Genomic DNA, 19,027 nt, shown 5'->3' on the forward strand with positions numbered 1-19,027 from the left:
CAGTTGTGTCTACCACAAACTCAAAATCATGTAGAGGGGTGGCACAGATGAATTTGTTGTTTACTAGGATGGTGAATATGTGATATTCCATCTCTGCTAGCTGTTTTGGTGCGAGAGCAAAATAAAGTTGATGAGACTAGACTTAGACTGCAGTCTGCATCTCCTCCTTCTCCTAAAAAGTGCAGAAGCAGCTTCAACAAGTACTAAATAACAAGTATGATTACAGTGTTGACCAGTTTTTAAGAGCAGTTGCTGTTTTGCTGAAAGTATAATGTGATGTATGTGGTTCATACTTGTAGTCACTATGGCGTATTAAGACATCTATTTTATTTTTATTACTTCCTAGCAAATTATTTAGGTTTATATCATAGTCACAATTAAAATTGTACTAAGGTTCAGTATTAGTTTTCCTTATTTGGTAACAGAAGTTAGGTAGGACACTAGGGGACTGGTGTTGGCCAAACAAAACATTTCGATTAAATGATTTTTGCATATATCTGAGTTTGGTAATGTAAACATTCGGTTTTATTTTGTTGATCATAGTGGATGCGATATTCTGAGGGTTCATTTAATTAATATAGACCCTTCTCAGAAAACACGTTTAATATAACAACTTGGTATTCACAGATTGGGCCCTTTCTTTATACTAAGGGAACTCCATCAGAATATCATCTGATCACCATATCATTCTGATGAAGTTTTCTTAGTGGAAAGAAAGCACTCAATCTATGGATACCAAGTTGCTGTATTAAACGTATTTTCTGAGAATCAAGTTTTGACTCGGCCTTCATTGAGACCAGTGTGCCTACTGAGTGATTCTTTGGCTTATTTGTGGTGTTGTCACTCTGTATTTTCCACCTTATTTTTGGTTATTGATTTACAATTGTAATTCTTACTGAGAATAACTAGACCAATTTTGCTGTAATCTACCCAGTATGAAGTTTATAATGCCTCTTATAGAGAATACATATATTAATTTATAAAAACATATGAAAGAGTCACTATTCATGTATGAATAGGATACAAACTATTGAGGGATAATAAGTATGTCATAATAAGAGTTTAACTGGCCTACCATTATAGGAAGGCAAGTCCTTGAATTTGAAATTCTTTCTAGGAATAAAAGATACATGTGTGTATACACACTTAATGTTATAAAAAGTGTAATGTAGTTCAGTATACTGTTAAGCCTTCTCTTTTATCCTTTCCCTTCCCCCTCCTCTCACCCCCCATTTCCTCTATCCCCTATTTATAATTCATATACTATGTCATATACTATTTCTAGACCAAACAAGTTCTTGACTGGTTATAACAGTTCAACTGCATACTTGTCCTGACAAATTTAACTTTACTCTGTACATTTTAATAAGTAAGACTTGTTAATCCAACTTAAACAGATATAAAAAATGTTGATGGTATGAACAGTGTAATAATGAAATGCTCTATAAGTGGGTTAAATACAAATATGATTTGTTTCTCAACTACTCATTGTCAAAATTAAATGTTCTTTACATCCGAGGAAATGAAGTAAAGGAGCTGTCAGCCAAAACAACAATTATTCAGAGAAAGCTCACAACTTCAAATGAATAATGCATCGTATTTTTCTGCATTTCCATCTTGTTGATTAATAAAATGCTGTTAGAAGCTGAACATGACATATTCATATACACAGAGTACATACCATGCTTTTATTTATATTTTCTTTAGGCTTTATCCCAAAAAAAAAAAAAAAAAAAAAACCCAGATGTTATCAGTTTGGTTCAGCATCAATGCGGTGTTTAAACATTACAGACATAGTGTAAATGTTCAAGTCCATGATCAGAGGTCATCCTTTCACGGCACGTACATAATGATGCTTTTCAAAGGTTGTACACATCACCCAAAGCGCAGCATGCACAGTCTCGAGCTGGATTCAAAGAGGAGTCGAAAAACAGTTTGTTCTTGCGGGAAACTAAGTATACTCAAGTTTTTCCCCCCAGGCAATTCTACTGGCACGAGACATCACCACTGCTTATTGTTTAATTGCACAAGAAGACAACATCGGATCTGTCAGTATCTTTGACACTGATGTGCCTTTGTCTGTCCTGCTTGTTCCACAGACCTTGCACTTTTTACCCCTTCTGATATAGCCTTTCAAGAAAATTCTGAAGTGTCTGTTGTAAAAGACTGAAGAGGAAGTGGAAAACAGAAGGGGGCAGCTGGATTGTTAGAGAAAACTGGCACACCTACCACAAAACCTCCCTTCTTACAAATCCCAACACTGGAATCTGAAAAAATAAAGGGTGCTGATGCCAAGGCGAGTCTGACATGAGTAACTACTGAATTTTTCTCATGTGAATTCTGGCCATGAAAGTCCTGGTAGTAATAAAACCCAAAATCCTAACAAATTCCTTGACAGATACTAGAGATTGGTTGGAAAAGCTCAGGAAGATTTCTTCCTATAGTTCTTTGTCTAGCAGAAGAGAGGATCTTCCTCTAGAGTTATTCAGAAGACATAGCAGAAAAACTGTTGGGTACAGAGATAAGAGAAGATTTAAGTTCACTTGAAACCTCAGACTGAACAAAAGTTTCATGACACATTAAAGAAGCTTGACAATTGGAGAAAAAGTATGCAATATAACACAATTCCCCCAATACAGAAAGAGGTAAATGCCTTGAAGTCTGCAGTAAGGAATTACTGGAGCTATTCATTTTGTAAATACCGTTGGTACAATGGACAGACCAAAGGGTAAGACAAAGAACTGACAGTGTAAGCAAGATACAGAAAATCTTAGCATTTGAAACCTTTGCCAATAGAAATGTTATGGTAAGCATCTGTTAAGTCTAACTTTACCATAAAACCAAGCAAAGGAATGAGAGGTAACAGGGTTTGAAGGGACCGTGACAAAAAAAATTGAGAAACAGGAGGTCCAGGACTGGTATCCAAGTTCCTTCTTTCACTGACATCAGAAAAATTCTTGAAACCTTTGTCCATCTGATCAAAGGGCACTAGCTCTATGATTGCCTGAGACATTTGCTTCCAAACGTGATAAAATGCTGATGTTTGGCTTACAGAATGAGAAGGTATCCCATGAAAATGAGGAAGAGATTGTTCATCCCCTTTTGGATGACTTTCAGGACCCTTTTGTCTGAAATAATCTGATGACACTGCAGAATATGAAGACTTACACTGAGAAAGACATTGCTAGGATTGAGGAACCTGGAAAGGTAAGCAGCTATTCTAACTTTCTGAACTGTTCTTGGTTTTGGGAAGCTTTCCCTTTCCTTCTAGAACAAACTTACCATTGCTTTATAAATTCATCTTTGTTAGCAACTTGCTGCTTGAATTGCTTTTTGAAAAAAGTGCCAAGTTAGACAGCTTTTAATTTTAGAAAAGGAAGTCTGGAAAATATGAGTCACCCCTTGAATCAATTTCTCCCTTTTATCAAATCCTTTAAAATATTCAGCAGGAGATGGGCCAAACAGAACATCCTTGTCAAGGAAAGAATTTAAAATCTCAGTTTTATCATCATCTAGTCAGTTTTATCATATTCTAGTCAGTTTTGAGAACTTAGCCACGAAAATCTTCACATAAATGACCCAGTTGCAGCAGCCCTGGAGTCAGTATCAGCAGAATCATAAGAACACAAGGATGGCGCAGTGTTGCAGCAGGTTGCATTGTCACCTCACTGCAAGAGGTTCTCCGGTTTGATTCTCGGCTGAGGTGCCTTCTGTGTGGAGTCTACATGTTCTCCCTGGATTCATGTAGGTTTCCTCTCATGTTACAAAGACATGCATCTGGAGCGTTTCTCCTTGGACCTCTGCTGAAAATTGGCTCGTTCCAAGCTGGACTTAGCCAGTAAACAAATGTTAAACAAACACTTTAAGGAGTGCTTGGTTACATGAGAAGATACATTTAAGGCATTAAATTCTTTACTTTAGTACTGGAGAGATTAATAGTTAAGTTTCTCATATTTTCAAAGAAAGCCAAACATGCCAGCCTGACAGTTCAAAATTCTGAAATTAAAGCAGCAGCAGAATAAGCTTTCTTTTAAAAACTATAAAAAGCTTTCCCATCCTTATCAATGTGGTTTTGTGAAGGGAAGGCAAACATTTGACAACATTAATAGAGCAATGATGGTCTAGAGGGAAGCAGAATATAAGAAAATACCACTGTTGATGGTGGATCTAGATGCAGAAAAAGCATTTGACAGAGTAACCTGGGATTTTATGAGTAGGGCAATGGAAGCATTTGCATTCCCTGATAAAATTATGCAGTTGATTAGGAGGATGTATGAGGGACTGGAGGCAAAAATTAAAGTGGTGGATGAGGGAGGCTTCCTCTCTGAAAAGCTTTGTTTGAGCAGAAGAACCAGGCAGGGGTGTCCTCTTTCACTTTTGTTATTTGTATTATATTTAGAACCGTTGGCAAAGAAAATAAGAATTGGTATGGTAGTCAAGAAAAGTTAGCTTTATTTGCAGATATTTTACATCTGATAAAAAACAGCAAAGGATATTTCAGTGTTGTGAAAAATTCTGAGATAGTTTTGTGTCTTTTTGGGATACAAAATAAATGAAGATAAAACAAAATCAATTGTTGTAAACTATTTTCCCACACAATAATTGGTTCAGTGATAAAATAAAGTACATAGGAGTATGGATTATAAAGGATTTTCTTATGGCAGCTCAGGATATGTGAGAAGACACTAAACAAAAGATAATACAAACACCGAGAAATTGGTAGTTCTATTCTATGGATATGGATAACAAGCTACAAAAGTAAAAACGTTTCTAGTCCCTTTAGTTTTATACACGGGTCAGGCATATTTTTATCAAACAGTGAAGTTGTGGATAGCAATTAATAAAGAGGAGAAGGATTTCATCTAGGAGGGAAAGAGGGCAAAGATCAAGTGGCATAAGTTATTCTTTCCAATTGAACAAGGTGGATCAGGATTACATGATTTGAAGAGGTTTTTCAGAGCTGCACAGGTAAGGCTTCTACAGCTACCACATGCAGAAAGCTATAATTCAAAATGGAAAGGGATGATGATGATGAAACAGAGGGGAAGATCAAGAATCAAGCAGATACTGGGATTTTGGATGCATACCCTTAAGGAGGATAATGACCATACAGAATATGAAATTCATAACGTAGCAGAAATTATTCTAAGCACAGGGATGGAGAAAGGCAATTATACCAATAGGGATTACTACAATTATGGGTACAAAGAATAGGGAAGAGGGATCTGGAATTTACTGGAGAAAACTGGCAAAGCAGCCAAGGTACTGGGAGCAAATAACTAGAGAGGGAAAGAAGACAGAATGGGAAGACACCAAAAATGTATTTGGACTGCAGGTTAGAGATTGCCTAAATAGGGGGAGGGGGTCCTAAATGAAAGATCAGCACTGGAAGAGCTTTTAATAAATCTAGAACAGAAGCTGACATTAAAAAAAGAATAATTAGTACAGCATGTAAAACACTGCATGATTACTCTAAGAATCAATCAGAGGAGGTTAGAAAGGACTAGGAAGAGAGATTGGATTAGCAATTCCCAAAGAAACAATGTGAAGATGTATGTATGTCTCCCAAATATGCAACAAAATCTAGAAGATTTAGTATCTTTGCTTGGAAATGTTTATATAGATACTGTTGTACCCCAAGTAGACTCCAGAGAAATTGTTCTCAGGTAGACAACAAATGTTGGAGGTGTGACAGGGAAGAAAGTAATAATTGGGAATATATTTTCTGGGACTGCAGCAAGTTCCAACGTACTCTCGATTCTACTAGTCAACTCTCATGCTCCTTTCCTTCTCTCCAATATTTTCCTTTGAAACACTGGAAAAAAGAAGCAAAAAAATTTTTGGACAAACTTTTGTATTTCCTCCTTAGCATGTACTTCATCAAAAATGATTGTGCTCCTCCAGAGAAGAATACCTTGAAGACAGCTGGGTACAACAGTTTGAATCTCATGCCTGTATCTCAACATTCCCTGAACAGTGGAATAAATTTACTCTTCTTCTGTCAGGTGTACAAGTAATCATTCTCCATAAGCACTTTGCTGTCTTCCACTTTTATTACTTTGCCCTTCTGTCACAGTTTTGTCAGAATCAAGTCCTGTCGGTAGGATTGCACCTTTACTACTAAAGGCCTACGTTGCTTTCTCATAGCCAGGTTTGGAGCATAAACATGATGTACACTTTCAACTAAACTCCTGCTGTGGAATAATAGTCTAGTTGGTTATTTGTGCTTTCAAAAAATTAATGCAGTCTGTTCCTTCCAGCTTCTCTGGTACAGCTGAAAATCTCAGGTTTTTCCCTATGTGCTTGTCCTCTAGTTCCATTATTTTTTGAAACATCTCTTCCTAAGTAGTCTCATATTCAGACAGCCTTTTCTTTAGTTTGACCTATGATTTTTGTAGCTTTATCACCTCACCTGAATACCTGTTTAAAGCTTCTTCCATTTTTTCCAGCCTTTTGTTGTTTGTGTGGATATACTACATTAGTGTTTATTTTAACCAGGTCTGTAGTTGTCTTATATCTTCCTCTAGGTTACTGGAAGTCATGTCTGAAGGTTGCATTATGTTTTGCTGAACAGCTGCAGAACTTTTCCCAGTTTTTTGTCCTCACTTTTTGTAGCTGATTTTTTTCCCAGGTCCTCTGTATTTCTTTTTTTCTGGCATCCAAGCAGTACACTTACTAGCCAGTTAATGAAATGTACCCATAAACACAACATTCTACTGGCCTTCTCTGCTGAATTTCTCTTTTCACATTGAGTAATAGCTTAAGTCTAGCTCTCCCAATGGGCAGCCATCTTGGACGTCCCTTATTTTTAGCAGTCTGCCAGTCCCACAAAGCCTATAAAGACAGTGCAGTTCAGCAAGAAGACTCTGAATTAGCACCCTAACTGCTTGTTTGTGTGGCTCTGCTAGAGTCTCTGGCAGTTAGGGTGCATGAAAGGTGCCCTGAAATTTTGAAAACTGGCTGGTGGTCATACTGGTAGTCATATTCTGGGCAGGATATAGCCCAAGCAGCTTACTGCAATACTGATCTTATGATGAACACTGTGAATTAGATCCCTGATCTCATATTAGATAATTGTTTTTGATATATATATATATATGACAGAGAGATAGACAACACATATGTATTTGTATGTGTGCATGCGTGTGTGAGAGACAGAGAAAGGGAGATAGAATGTGTATATGTGTGTGTGTGTGTGTGTGTGTGTGTGTGTGTGTGTGTGTATATATATATATATATATATATATATACACACACACACACACACACACACACACACACACACACACACACACACACACACAATGAGAGAGACGAGGAGACAGGAACATGCTTTCCGCTGCTAGTTTTATCTCTATTGCTATCACACAGGCACACTCTTTCCCTCAGAGGAACATAGAGTCTCGATGCTTGTACAATAAGGGACATCAACAGCAAAGTGATAAATGTGTAGCATTTGCATATCTATACAGACTCCTCACATATAATAGTTTAAGATGTGAGGCATATATGAATATACTGCATTTAACACCTACCTCATCCAGAAGATCCCTGTTTTGCTCAACGTGACGCTCAAATACCCTCTCAATCACCCTGAAGGACAAAAAATATATACAATATCAAAAACTTCATAAATTAATCATACAGCAAATTCAGAGCTATGGACTCATTTTGAGACAAGAATGAACTAACCAGCTATTGAATTATTTACATGTGGTAACCAGATATGCCAACTGGCCAATGGACATCTTTAAAGAAGCCCTGGGGAGAACATTTCCAGCAGGAATTGTTAGAGAGTCTTAAATATAATAAGTTCATAGAGAAGTACTAGGCTAGCTGTCCTTGTGGGTCATTTTAAGCCTAGCCAGTTTCCCTTTTTGTGCTTAAAATAACCTATCCCATTTGCTTATTGATTGGCCTGAGCCATCCTATGGCTCAGAATTATATAGTACCCCTAATGAGAATAACTGGGATCATACCATGGATAATTTGAGGGGATCAATGCATGGGATGATGCATTTAGGAGCTGCTTCTGTCCATCAGTAGTGCAGGGGCAGTCCTGGGGTAAATTTTCTGTCTCCCATGCATAGATCGAAGTTGCACTTGAACATGGACAAGGATAAACTATGTTTTATGTGGATGGGGAGTCTGTTACAGAGCAGCTGTATTCTCTGTGAGATATACTTGCCCCTCCAAACTGTTCTGTTAATGTTGCAGAAGAGGTTTAGATCACTAGAATGAGTATTTCTCATGCCATTTGACATAGTGCTATGCAGTAAATCAATCAGTAATGTGTCGGAGAGTGCTTTGTATGCAGACACGTCACCTCTTAGCAGTCTGTAGGATACAGAGTATAGTGAGAGGGCTTTGAGTTGGTCCACGTAGGACATGTTGTTTAGGCCTTGTATCATTTTAGTAAGATATCTCTGTGGACATTCCATTTGTTGCATGTATCTGGACAGATACACGCCAAAAGGGGGCATTATATTTAATGACTGGCCTGCAAATATAAATCTGTTAATAAACATTTACACTTGCGTACAAATCTGTTAATAAACATTTACAATTGTGTACGCTAAAACGAATTAAAACAGGAATAATCAAAAACAGGAAAAAAGAAGTTATGTACTCACCATAACATTAATGTATGTTGTCCAGCTTCACCTTCATTCTTACCAGGATGAGTTCGGATCCGACCCTCGGATCTGACTCTGCCTTTATATACAAGCTCGAGGTCTTCCACTAGCTTGTGGCTAAACCCTATTCTAGCATGCACTAGGAAAGCTCCCCAGATTGTTTGCAGCTATAATAAGAGTAATAAAGATAAAAGGTAAAAGTGAAAAAGTAGCAAACCAAAGACTAGGAAGGAACCGGACCACAGAACTTATTTTACTCAAGGGAGAATATTCTTCAGAATTGTGGAACCAAAGGAGGCCCTGTTCCTGGAGGCCAAATCTACTTTGTAATGAGTGATAAAAGTATGTGGTCTTGCCCATGTTGCCATAGCACAAATGGTATCAATTGGCAGTCTAGCCAGAAAGGCGGAAGAGGTTGCTATGGCTCTTGTTGAGTGGGCTTTAACTCTATGGGGGAGATCTCTATTTTGAGATTTATAAATGAAGGTTATACAATCTGAAAGCCATTTTGATAGTGTTACTTTAAAGACTTAACTACCTTTCTTTGAATCTGTAAAGGCTATAAATAGCTGGTCAGATTTTCTGAAGCTGTTAATCCTGTGTAAGTAGAAACATAATTGTCTTTGCACATCCAACTGATGTAATATGTATTCTGCCCAATTCCTGTAATTCAGATAAAAGACTGGTAGCTCTATCGATTGGTTCAAATTTGACTCTAAACATACTTTTGGCAAGAACGAAGGGTTTGTCCATATGTTCATAAGGATACCCTGTCTCTGTGGAAAAGCAAGTAGGGGGCTTTATTGACAAGGCTTGCAGCTCTGACACCCTCCTAGCAGATGTAATTGCTATAAAGAGAACAGTTTTCCATGTCAAAAACTTGAATTTGCAAGATGATGTTGGCTCAAATGGGGGAAAATTAACCGAGATAGGATGAAATTTAAGTCCCATGGTGCTGGGGAGGTTTCTGATAGGTGGACATAGTAATAAAGTACCTTTAACAAATGCTTTGCATAGCCTTTGAGACATAACATTGAGACCAGACTCACCTATATGAAAACTAGATATCTCTGCTTACTGAACTCTAATGGTAGCTGCAGCTGCACCATCATTGAATAATTTTGCTTGGAACTCTAGAATGGAATTTACTGGGGCAGTAAAGGGATCAATGTGGTTACGAGAAGCCCATAATGAAAATCTTTTCCATTTGCTTCTATATATCTTTCTCGTAGAAGCCTTATGAGAAGAAATTAAGATGTGTTTAACTGATGAAGAGAGGTTTGGAAACCTGGCTATGGTCGGAACTGGAGCAGCCAAGCTGTCAGTTTGAGGGTCTGAAGGGGGGGATGGGGCGTTCCTTACGCATGATTCAAAAGGTCTGGAACTGGGCCCAGAATCCAAAGCTCCTCCCGAAGATGAGGCCACAGGAAGGAGAACTGGATTTGACAAGGCCAGTAATTGGCATTCTGAAGAACTTTGGGTATTAATGGAAAGGGAGGAAAAACGTAAAGGAGACCAGAGGGACAATGGTGTACAAGTGCATCCCTTGGTGACTCCCCCAGAGGGGGGATAAGGACAAAGTAGTTGCTGCATTTGGCTTTAATGGATGTCGTAAAAAGGTCACAGCAAGGCTGGCCCCATTTGCGGAATATCCTTTCCGTTACTTCCTGTTTTAGGGACCACTCATGAGGCATCAGAATCGCTCTACTGAGTCTGTCAGCTATCACTCTGGATTTCCCCAAGATGTGCATTGCTGTCAGAAAGCATTGGGAGGAGGCTGCTCACTGCCATACTCTCAGGGCCTCCCAAAAAAGGGGGTAAGATCTGGTTCCGCCTTGTTTGTTTATGTACCATACAACTGACAAGTTGTCTGTCTGTACTGCAACAGTTCCCAGCACAAGAGAGTCCTGGAATGCTTGCAACACCAGAAGCACCGCTCTCATTTCTAGGACACTGATGTGCAAAAGGGTCTTGTGATCCTGCCAGGTGTCTTGGACCATCTTTCCCAGATAATGCCCCCCCGCCCAGAGAGGCATCCATGGTCACTGTGGCCAATGGTTGGAGAAGTACAAATGGTCGGCCTAGCGTCACATGAGTGGAGTAAAGCCACCAACAAAGGTCTGTTTTGCAAGATTCTGTTATCATTATTTTGTGGGAAATTTGCAATTCCTGCATTGACCACTGAGTGGACAGTAGCCACTCGAAAATTCTCATGTGTAAGCGTGCTAATGGGATCAAGGTTATTGCTGCTGCCATGGTCCCCAAAATTTTTAGGATTATCCTTGCTTGTGCTTTTTTCTTTGTGAGAAGATTTTGAACCTGATGTCATAGAACTTGAACCCTTTCTGGAGGATGTTTGGCCCTCATACTTGTTGTATCCAACTCTGCTCCTATAAATACTACATGCTGAGAAGGCAGCAAGACAGATTTCTCGTAGTTCACTGTAATTCCTAGGTGAGAACAGAGCTGCAAGGTAGTATCTCTCACCTTTATTAGTAGATGCTCTGTGGTGGCAGTATGGAAACACCAGGAATCATACGCGTCTCAAGTGAGCCGTGACTACTGCCATACATTTGGTGAACACTCTGGGGGCTGTAGTGAGCCCAAAGGGTAGAGCTCAAAACTGGTAGTGACTGGCTCCCAGCCAAAAGCGCAGGTGTCTCCTGGATGGCCTGTCCATTCTTATGTGGTAGTGTGCATCCTGGAGGTCTATCGAGCACATCCAATCATCTTGTCCCAGAAAAGGGAGTATTGACTGCAGTGTCACCATCTGAAACTTGGACTTTCTTACTGATTTGTTTAGATTGCCGAGATCCAAAATTGGTCTCCAGTTTCCTGTTTTCTTTGGAACTAAAATGAATCTTGAGTAAGTTCCGGATCCTATTTGGTCTGTGGGGACTGTTTGGATGACTCTTTTGTCTAGCAACTTTTGAATTTCTAACGTTGCCTGTTCCCTTTGACTGGGTGGAACATCTGGGATATTTTTTATGTTTGGGATGGGGAAGGAAAAGGATATGCAGTAACCTCTGGATATGATGCTTTGTACCCACTTGTCTTTTGTTATTTGTAGCCAGGCTTGTGGGTACAAAGATAAGTGGCCCCCAACTGCCTCCACAGAAGGACAGATGGACCTCCCTTCAGGAGTGCTGAAAGGGCTTACCAAAGAAAGATTCTCTGTCTCTCTGATTCTGCAGACTCCTCTGCTATGTGGCCAGTGTCTTCCATTACTACTTCCCTCTCTGCCCCTGGGGGAAGATTCATCACGTGCATCCTGGAAAGATCTCTGGGATTTTTGGAACCACATTTTGCCACTACCTTTCTGACCTTTGGAATAAGGTCTGGTAGGCATGGAAAAATGGAATCCTATGGCAGACAGAGTCTTTCCTTCTTGCTCACACCTGGTTAGTGTGTCCTTGACTTTGGGCCTGAACAGAGATGAGCAATCAAACTTGGCATTCACAAAGGAAGATTTAAAGGGCTCCCCAAAGTCACGCAAGCTCATTTAAGAATATCACCTTAGGGAAATTCCTGAACCAGCTGCTCTACTTGCTCCATCTGCTACATAAGAAATCAGTGTCATGGAGGAGTTGACAACTGAATTTAAGGTAGAGAGATGAGAGGAAACTTTCTCTAAAATCCCTTCAGCTACTGAACTGAGGAGAGCATCTCCTAATCATTCAGGAGATCTCTCTGCAATCGAGTAAAATGGGTCAGGTAATTCAGAAAATTGACAGCAAATGTCACTGAAGAAAAAATGCACTTTCAGTATCTGTCCATAGTACGAGACTCCTTGTTCAGTGGGTGGACAGAAGAAGATGTCTCTGAAAGTTCCTTCTTTGTGGTTGCCACCACCACCATAGCATCTACTGGGACTCCCTTAGTTAAAAAGGTTTTGTCTGAACAGGATATGATTAACTTATCTGGCCTCCAAGGAACAGGTTCCACTGAATCTGGAGACTCCCACACCTTCTAAGAATCTAGATCCAGAAGTTCGCTGAAAGGTGGAGACACCCAAATGGAGGAAGGGTGAGATACAAAGGCCTTCAGGTACACGGACTCCTCTGCTGAAGGGTTGGTGGACTTCCAGCCACCTCTCTGCTTAAGTATTTGTAAGATATCTCCAAAGGAGACATCATCAGAAAGCAACCATGAGGACCCCTCAGCTTCATCAAGGCCTGTATCAGAAGTGATAGACTCCTCTGGGGAGTCCAAATGCTTCCTCTTACATAACCTCTTCTGAGGGACCTCTTCAGAGGGTTACTCAGGAGAGGTTTCAGAAGAGTGGAGGGTGCCCTGTGAGGCATCTTGAGGCCTAGGATCTCCACATCCCTGTGGATGCAAGGGTACAGAGGCAGGCACCGGTGCTTTTGGGGGAAGAACATCTGGAGATGACAACAGAACTGCCAGTGAAGGCAGTACTCTCCTCATCACCTGAAAAATCCCCCCACCTCTGATCCAAGGAAATTCCTGGATCTGAAGAAGTTGAGAGAAAGTACAGTTGTGTACACTCACCATAAATGTAGATGTTCGAGTATGTTCACTGCTGCAGTCCTAACCATTGGATTATCTATGCTGTGGTAGCCCTCAGTTGGTCCGAATACCAGAGTCAAGGTTTTGTGCTTCGACTGCTGTTGCTTGCTGGCTGATGTCAGGTCATCCGAGCTATAAAGGAGAGCAGGCGATGCCATTACCTCAGTTTTTCTTGCCTTAACCAACCAAAGAAGTCCAATGTTAATAATTATTAGTAGTCCTGGGGTCAGAGACCCCCATAGAAATATGTGTCTCTCTAAGGAAAGCAGATATCAGGTGGAAGGAGGAAGGGAAAGCATGAGTGCAACAGTGAACATACTTGTACATCTACACTTACGGTGAGTGTACACAACTGTACTATGTTTTCGTGTTTCACTGCTGCAGTCCTAACCATTGGGAAGATTCCCAAAGCTGAGTAGAAGGGTGGAAGGTTAACAGAAACTTAAGATTGGGTGAGCATGCTCTGCAGAATTGCAGAGGCAAACCCAGCCCTAGCTTTTGAGAATAGGTTCAGATGGTAATGTTTGGTGAAGGTGTGGACTGAAGTCCATCTGTCAGCTTCCAGGATGTCCTTGGTGGGTACCCCTCTAAGGAATGCTGTGGAAGTAGAGGTTGCTCTAGTGGAATGGGTTCTGATGGTCCTAGGGAGTGGTTTTCCATGCAAGTAGCAAAATTGGATGCAGTGTGCTATCCATTTGGAAATGGTCTGTTTGGATACTGGTTTCCCCTGTGCCCCTGTTTCAAAGCTGACCAAGAGCTGGTCAGTTTTCCTGAATGTCTTTGTACAATCCAGATAAAATCTGAGTTGCCTGTGCACATCCAAAGAATGCAGTATCCTTTCCCCCTTGTTCTGAGGATTAGGGAAGAAGGTGGGCAGGTGGATGGCCTGGTTGAGGGTAACATCTAAAACCACCTTTGGCATGAAGAAGGGATTGGTTCTTAGGGAGACCCTGTCTGCATGGAAGATGATAAATGTCTCAATGGCCATTAATGCTTGAAGCTCTGACACACTCCTGGCTGAAGTAATAGCTAGGAGAAAGGCAGTCTTCCAAGAGAGGTACTTTAGTTCTGAGGATGCTGGCGGCTCAAAGAGAGGCAGATTAAGCTTTTCTAAAACATAGTTCAGGTCCCAGGCTAGGGTGGGCTGTCTTCCGGGAGGCCTGATATTAGAGGGTCCTCTAAGGAATTGTTTGATAAGAGGGTGGGAGAACAATGGTTGTTCTGTATCAAAGTGTGCCGAGATGGCAGAGGCATGGATTTTTATGAAGGAGAAGGAGAGACCCTTATTAAGAAGCTCAGCAAGACAATCTAGAATAACAGGACTGGAGGGCAGATGTAGGTCTACCCCCTTGGACTGGCTCCAGGAGTAGAATCTTTTCAATTTTCCAGCATAAGAATTTCTGGTGCTGGGCCTTCTGGCTTCTGTGATGATGTCAAGGACTTGCTTGCTTAGCATAGATTCCTTGTTGGTTTTGGTAGAATAAGCCATGCTGAGCACTTGAGTGTCTGAATGTCTGGATGCAGCATGGTCCACCCCCAGGATAGCAGGTGAGGTATCACTGGTAGCTGCCAGGGGGGCTGGTGATATAGGCTGTGCAGCTGTGGGTACTAATGCTGTCTGAGCCAGTCTGAGGCAATGAGTATTGCTCTTGGTTTTTCCTCCCTTATCTTGATTAATACTTTTGGAATGAGAAGTAGAGGTGAGAATGCATACACAAAGAGGATATTCCAAGGGAAGGTCAGGGCATCAACCTTCCAGGCCAGGAGATGGTACTCCCTGGTGCAGAACTTCTGTACTTGGTGATTTAAATGAGAGGCAAAGAGATCCACCTGGGGGCTCCCCTATGTGTGGGTAATTTGCAGAAAAATGTTTCTGTGGCTTTGCCATTCTTGTGGGTCCAGCAGGTTTCTGCTTAGGTGGTCTGCCAGACTGTTGTTGATGCCCAAAAGATATTGGGCTATAAGATGTAGTCCCATGGATGAGGCTGCTAGCCACAGGTTCATGGCTAGTTTGCAGAGGGGGTATGATGGTAAGATTGAGTCCCTCCCTGTTTGTTGATGTACCACATGACTGTGGTATTGTCTGTTTTTATGATAAGAACCCCTGGTTTGAGATAGGGTTTGAAGAATGCCAGAGAGTTTTATACTGCTATCATTTCCTTTTGGTTGATGTGCAAGGGTAGTATTTGTGCATCCCAGAGACCTTGGGAGCATCTGCCTTCTAGGTGGGTGCCCCAGGCTATGTCCGAAGCATCTGTAGTTATGGTTAGGTCTGATGGACGGAGAGTGAATGGAAGTCCCTTGTTAAGAGCACAGGCCTGGGCCCACCAGAGGAACTTAGATCTTATGCAAGGGATCACAGGCAGGGAGGTGTCCAGAGGTTGTGAGTGTTAACACCATAGGTTTTTTTAGGTACCACTGAATTTTCCTCATGTGTAGTCTGGCTAGAGGTACCAGGAGGATGCATGAGGCCATGTACCCTAGAGCTTTCCTGGCAGAAAGCTGGGTTTGGGAGGCCAGAGTACTGAAGTATTTTGGTAAGAAACTTTGTTCTCTGTCCAGTAAGGCTCCAAGAAATATGATTTTCTTGGTAGGTGTCTCTTTTGATTTCCTTTCATTGATAGTGAACCCGAGAGAGAGGTGAGTAGGATTTTTACAAATGAGAGATGCTGCAGGAGCAGTTCCTTGCAGTCTGCCTGGATGAAACAGTCGTCCAGGTAAGGGTAAATCCGTACATTATTTTTCCTGGAAAAGGCAATGGCAGGAGCTAGACATTTGGTGAATACCCTGGGAGCAGTAGATAAGCCAAAGGGCAAAGCAGAGAATTCAAAGTGTTTTGATCCTGCTCTGAAGCATAGGAATTTTCTGCATGATTCCCTTATTGGGATGTGCAGGTAAGCATCCTTTAGTCTAAGGTGACCATGCAAGCTTTGCTTGGCAGCATTAGTAGAAGCTGTTGTAAGGTAAGCATTTTGAATTTTGGGATTACCAGGAAGGTACTGAGAAAGGATAGGTCCAGGATGGGACGCCACGTCCCCTCTTTCCTGGGAACAAAGAATAGTCTGGAATAGAATCCTTTTGCAACTTGTTCTGGAGGTACAGGTTCTACTGCCCCTAGGGATATTAGGTTTTGCACTTGTTTTAGTGCTTCTGCCCACTGGTTTGGAGGTAGGTCTGGGTACCCTCTTGGAGGTGGTAGTTCTTGGAAAATGAATTTGTACCCCTGAACAATGATTTGACCCATTGATCTTTTGTTATAGACTTCCAATTTTCTCTGCATAGAGATAGCCTTCCTCCTAGCTTTTGGTGTGGTGGAGGCAGGCAGAGATGGGAAAGGTAGTTACTGAGAGTTTTTTCTATACAGGATTGCTTTTGAACTCCCTGCTCTAGTGTTTGAGGAGGGCCACTGTTTTGTTCTTTGCTGGCCCTGAGTTTGAGTCCTGATGGGTGTGTCCCTAAGGGTTTTGCCTTGTGCCTGCCTGTTTATTGCAGGAAAGGACCAGTGTTTAGAGGAAAAATTTCTGCTGAACCTAGGAGGTTGTACTTGAAGAAAATCTTTAACAGTCTGCATCAATTTTGCTTTGTCTTTCATCTTTTTAAGTACCTCTTCAGTTTTCTGTCCGAACAAGCGGTCTTTGTCAAGAGGTGCATCCATGATTTTAGCTTTGACATGATCAGGGAGAGGTTGTTCCTTCAGCCATGCATGTCTTCTGATAACAGAGCCCGTCACTGCTGCCATGCTAGAAGCTTCTAGGGCATGAAATCCAGAGTGCTAGGCGTGCTTTGCCACCTGAGATGAAGAGTGCAGTAATTCTGCTATCTCTTTATTGTTTGCAAAATCTGGAAAAGCAGAAATTTTCTGTTTCAAAAGTTCCAGTGTGTGCTGTTGATATTTTAACATATGGAACTGACAGTTGAGAGCCCTTATAGCTAAAGTTGCAGAGGTATATACTTCTTTACCCCATCATTCCAGGGCTCTGGATTCTTTGTCTGAGGGAGTAGGATTCTTTGCAGAGGTACTCTTAACTCCCTTAGGTCCCCGAGTAATCACCTCTGGATCTGCTATAGGATTTCTGTAGAGGAATTTGTGTGTGTCAGGTACTTGTCAGGTTTTCTGGGGGCAAGTGGAAGGGTGTCAGGGGTAAGGGTGGATTCATCTACCATCTCCAAGATGGGTGGGATGGCCAGAGGCCTGTGCTGAGATAGGTCCCGAAACTCTGTCTTTTCTTGGATTGAGGGAAATCCATCGATTCCCATTAGAAGTGTTCCCTGAGCGTGTGGAGGGTTTCCCCAAAGGAAAAGTCCTCCGGAGGTGATGCAGAAGGAACAGATTCTTCGGCATCTAAGTCTTTATAGGCAGTAAGAGGATTTTCCTTTTTAAAAACAGAGGTGTCAGATTCCTCTGAGTCTAAATCCGATTGGATGTCTGAAGAAGGTTCCCTTCTCCTTTTGGCTGGAGTGGCCTGATTACCCCGGATGAAAGTGATGAGATCCTCTGCCATTTTAAGCAATCTAGTTTGAGGAGGGGGAGAAGTAGTGGAATGGAGACTTTTTGCTGTTTTCTTTGGAGTAGCTCTAAGTCTGGCCTGAAGAGTATCACTTGGTGATGTTGGTGTGTTAGTCGGAAGAGAGGGTGAAGGCCTTGAAGTGAAATCCGAAGTTCGAGCGGTATCCTCAGAAGCCGGTGCCTGCATAGCAGCTCCAGACCCAACCAAGGCAGAGACGGCTGAAGGCTCGTTAGACGATGCAGTTATCTGCGGCATACAGGACTCTGAAAGGGTCTCAGTAGAGGCCTGCAAAGTAACAGAGTCGGGCATCAGGGTCTGCAAAAGTGCCTCACTGAATTCCGAAGAACTGATGCCCCTTTTAGTGGTGGTGTCATTGTGAGGCTTGGCCTTATGCAGTCTGTCTCTATCCTTATCTTTACATTTTTTCAGAAGATCTGCGGTTTGCTGACCGACAAATGCCATATCAGTAATCGGAGATGGAAGATGAAGATGACTGTCTACAAACAGAGCTCTATGATGAATAGTTCTAGTGTTAAAGAGAGCACAGAACTGACAGCAGCTTACGTCATGATCTGGGCCTAAGCAAGTGACATAGTAAGACTGGAAGTCATTGGTGTGGTATTTGCTTTCCACAGGCGAGACAGTTATTGACTTTTTCAGATATCGGTTAGTGCAAGAAAAAGGAAGGATCCCCAATGGGGTACTTAGCTTTAGACGTTTTAAGCTGAAGTTCGAAATCTGGAAACACCTGACTGGCACTGTTGCAAATTGCTTCTGCTATGGGCTCCACGGCAAGAAAGACTGAAGTAATGGCATCGTTTGCTCTCCTTTATCGCTTGGATGACCTGACATCAGCCAGCAAGTGACAGCAGCCAACGCACAAAACCGTGACTGGTATTTGGACCGACTGAGGGCTACCACAGCATGGATAACCCAATGGTTAGGAATGCAGCAGTGAAACACGAAGAACATCCCCAGGAATCAAGTACGACGGCCCTGAGGCTGAGGTAGGAGCCGAGCTCACCCGAGCCGATGCCGCGACAGGCAAGGTCAGATCCTACAACTGTTCAATCCGACTCACCTCCCCGGACACGACTGGAGAGCATTGGTCCCTAGACTTCTCAAGCTCTGATGGAGCCGAGGACATCAGAGCAATGGTCGGATATGAAGATCCCATAATGGGTCTCAGGTCCGATGATTCCACTTGTAACAGCACGGGACATTCCAACTTCGAAGTCTGACGTTGGAGTTGAGGAGGAATCAGAGTAGAAGGGGATGATGTGGTCAGATCCAAAGCTCTCGGTGTCCTTAAAAGCCTCCATACCACTTGACCACGTCATCGTCGGATAGGCT

General features: G+C 41.9%; 1 protein-coding gene across 2 annotated transcripts in view; it reads right to left on the reverse strand.

Moving 5' to 3' along the window:
* The window catches only part of SPATA7 (spermatogenesis associated 7), a 1,255,634-nt gene that overhangs the window by 108,485 nt on the left and 1,128,122 nt on the right, over positions 1–19,027 (reverse strand). For both annotated transcript variants that reach the window (XM_044074096.1, XM_044074097.1), the window contains one exon: positions 7,536–7,593. In XM_044074096.1, the coding sequence (XP_043930031.1) occupies positions 7,536–7,593 (58 nt within the window). The remainder of the gene's footprint in view (positions 1–7,535; positions 7,594–19,027) is intronic.

This window comes from Protopterus annectens, chromosome 6.part0 (genome assembly GCF_019279795.1).
Source record: "Protopterus annectens isolate FY-2018-M chromosome 6.part0, PAN1.0, whole genome shotgun sequence".
In the NCBI taxonomy this organism is placed as follows: Eukaryota; Metazoa; Chordata; order Ceratodontiformes; family Protopteridae; genus Protopterus; species Protopterus annectens.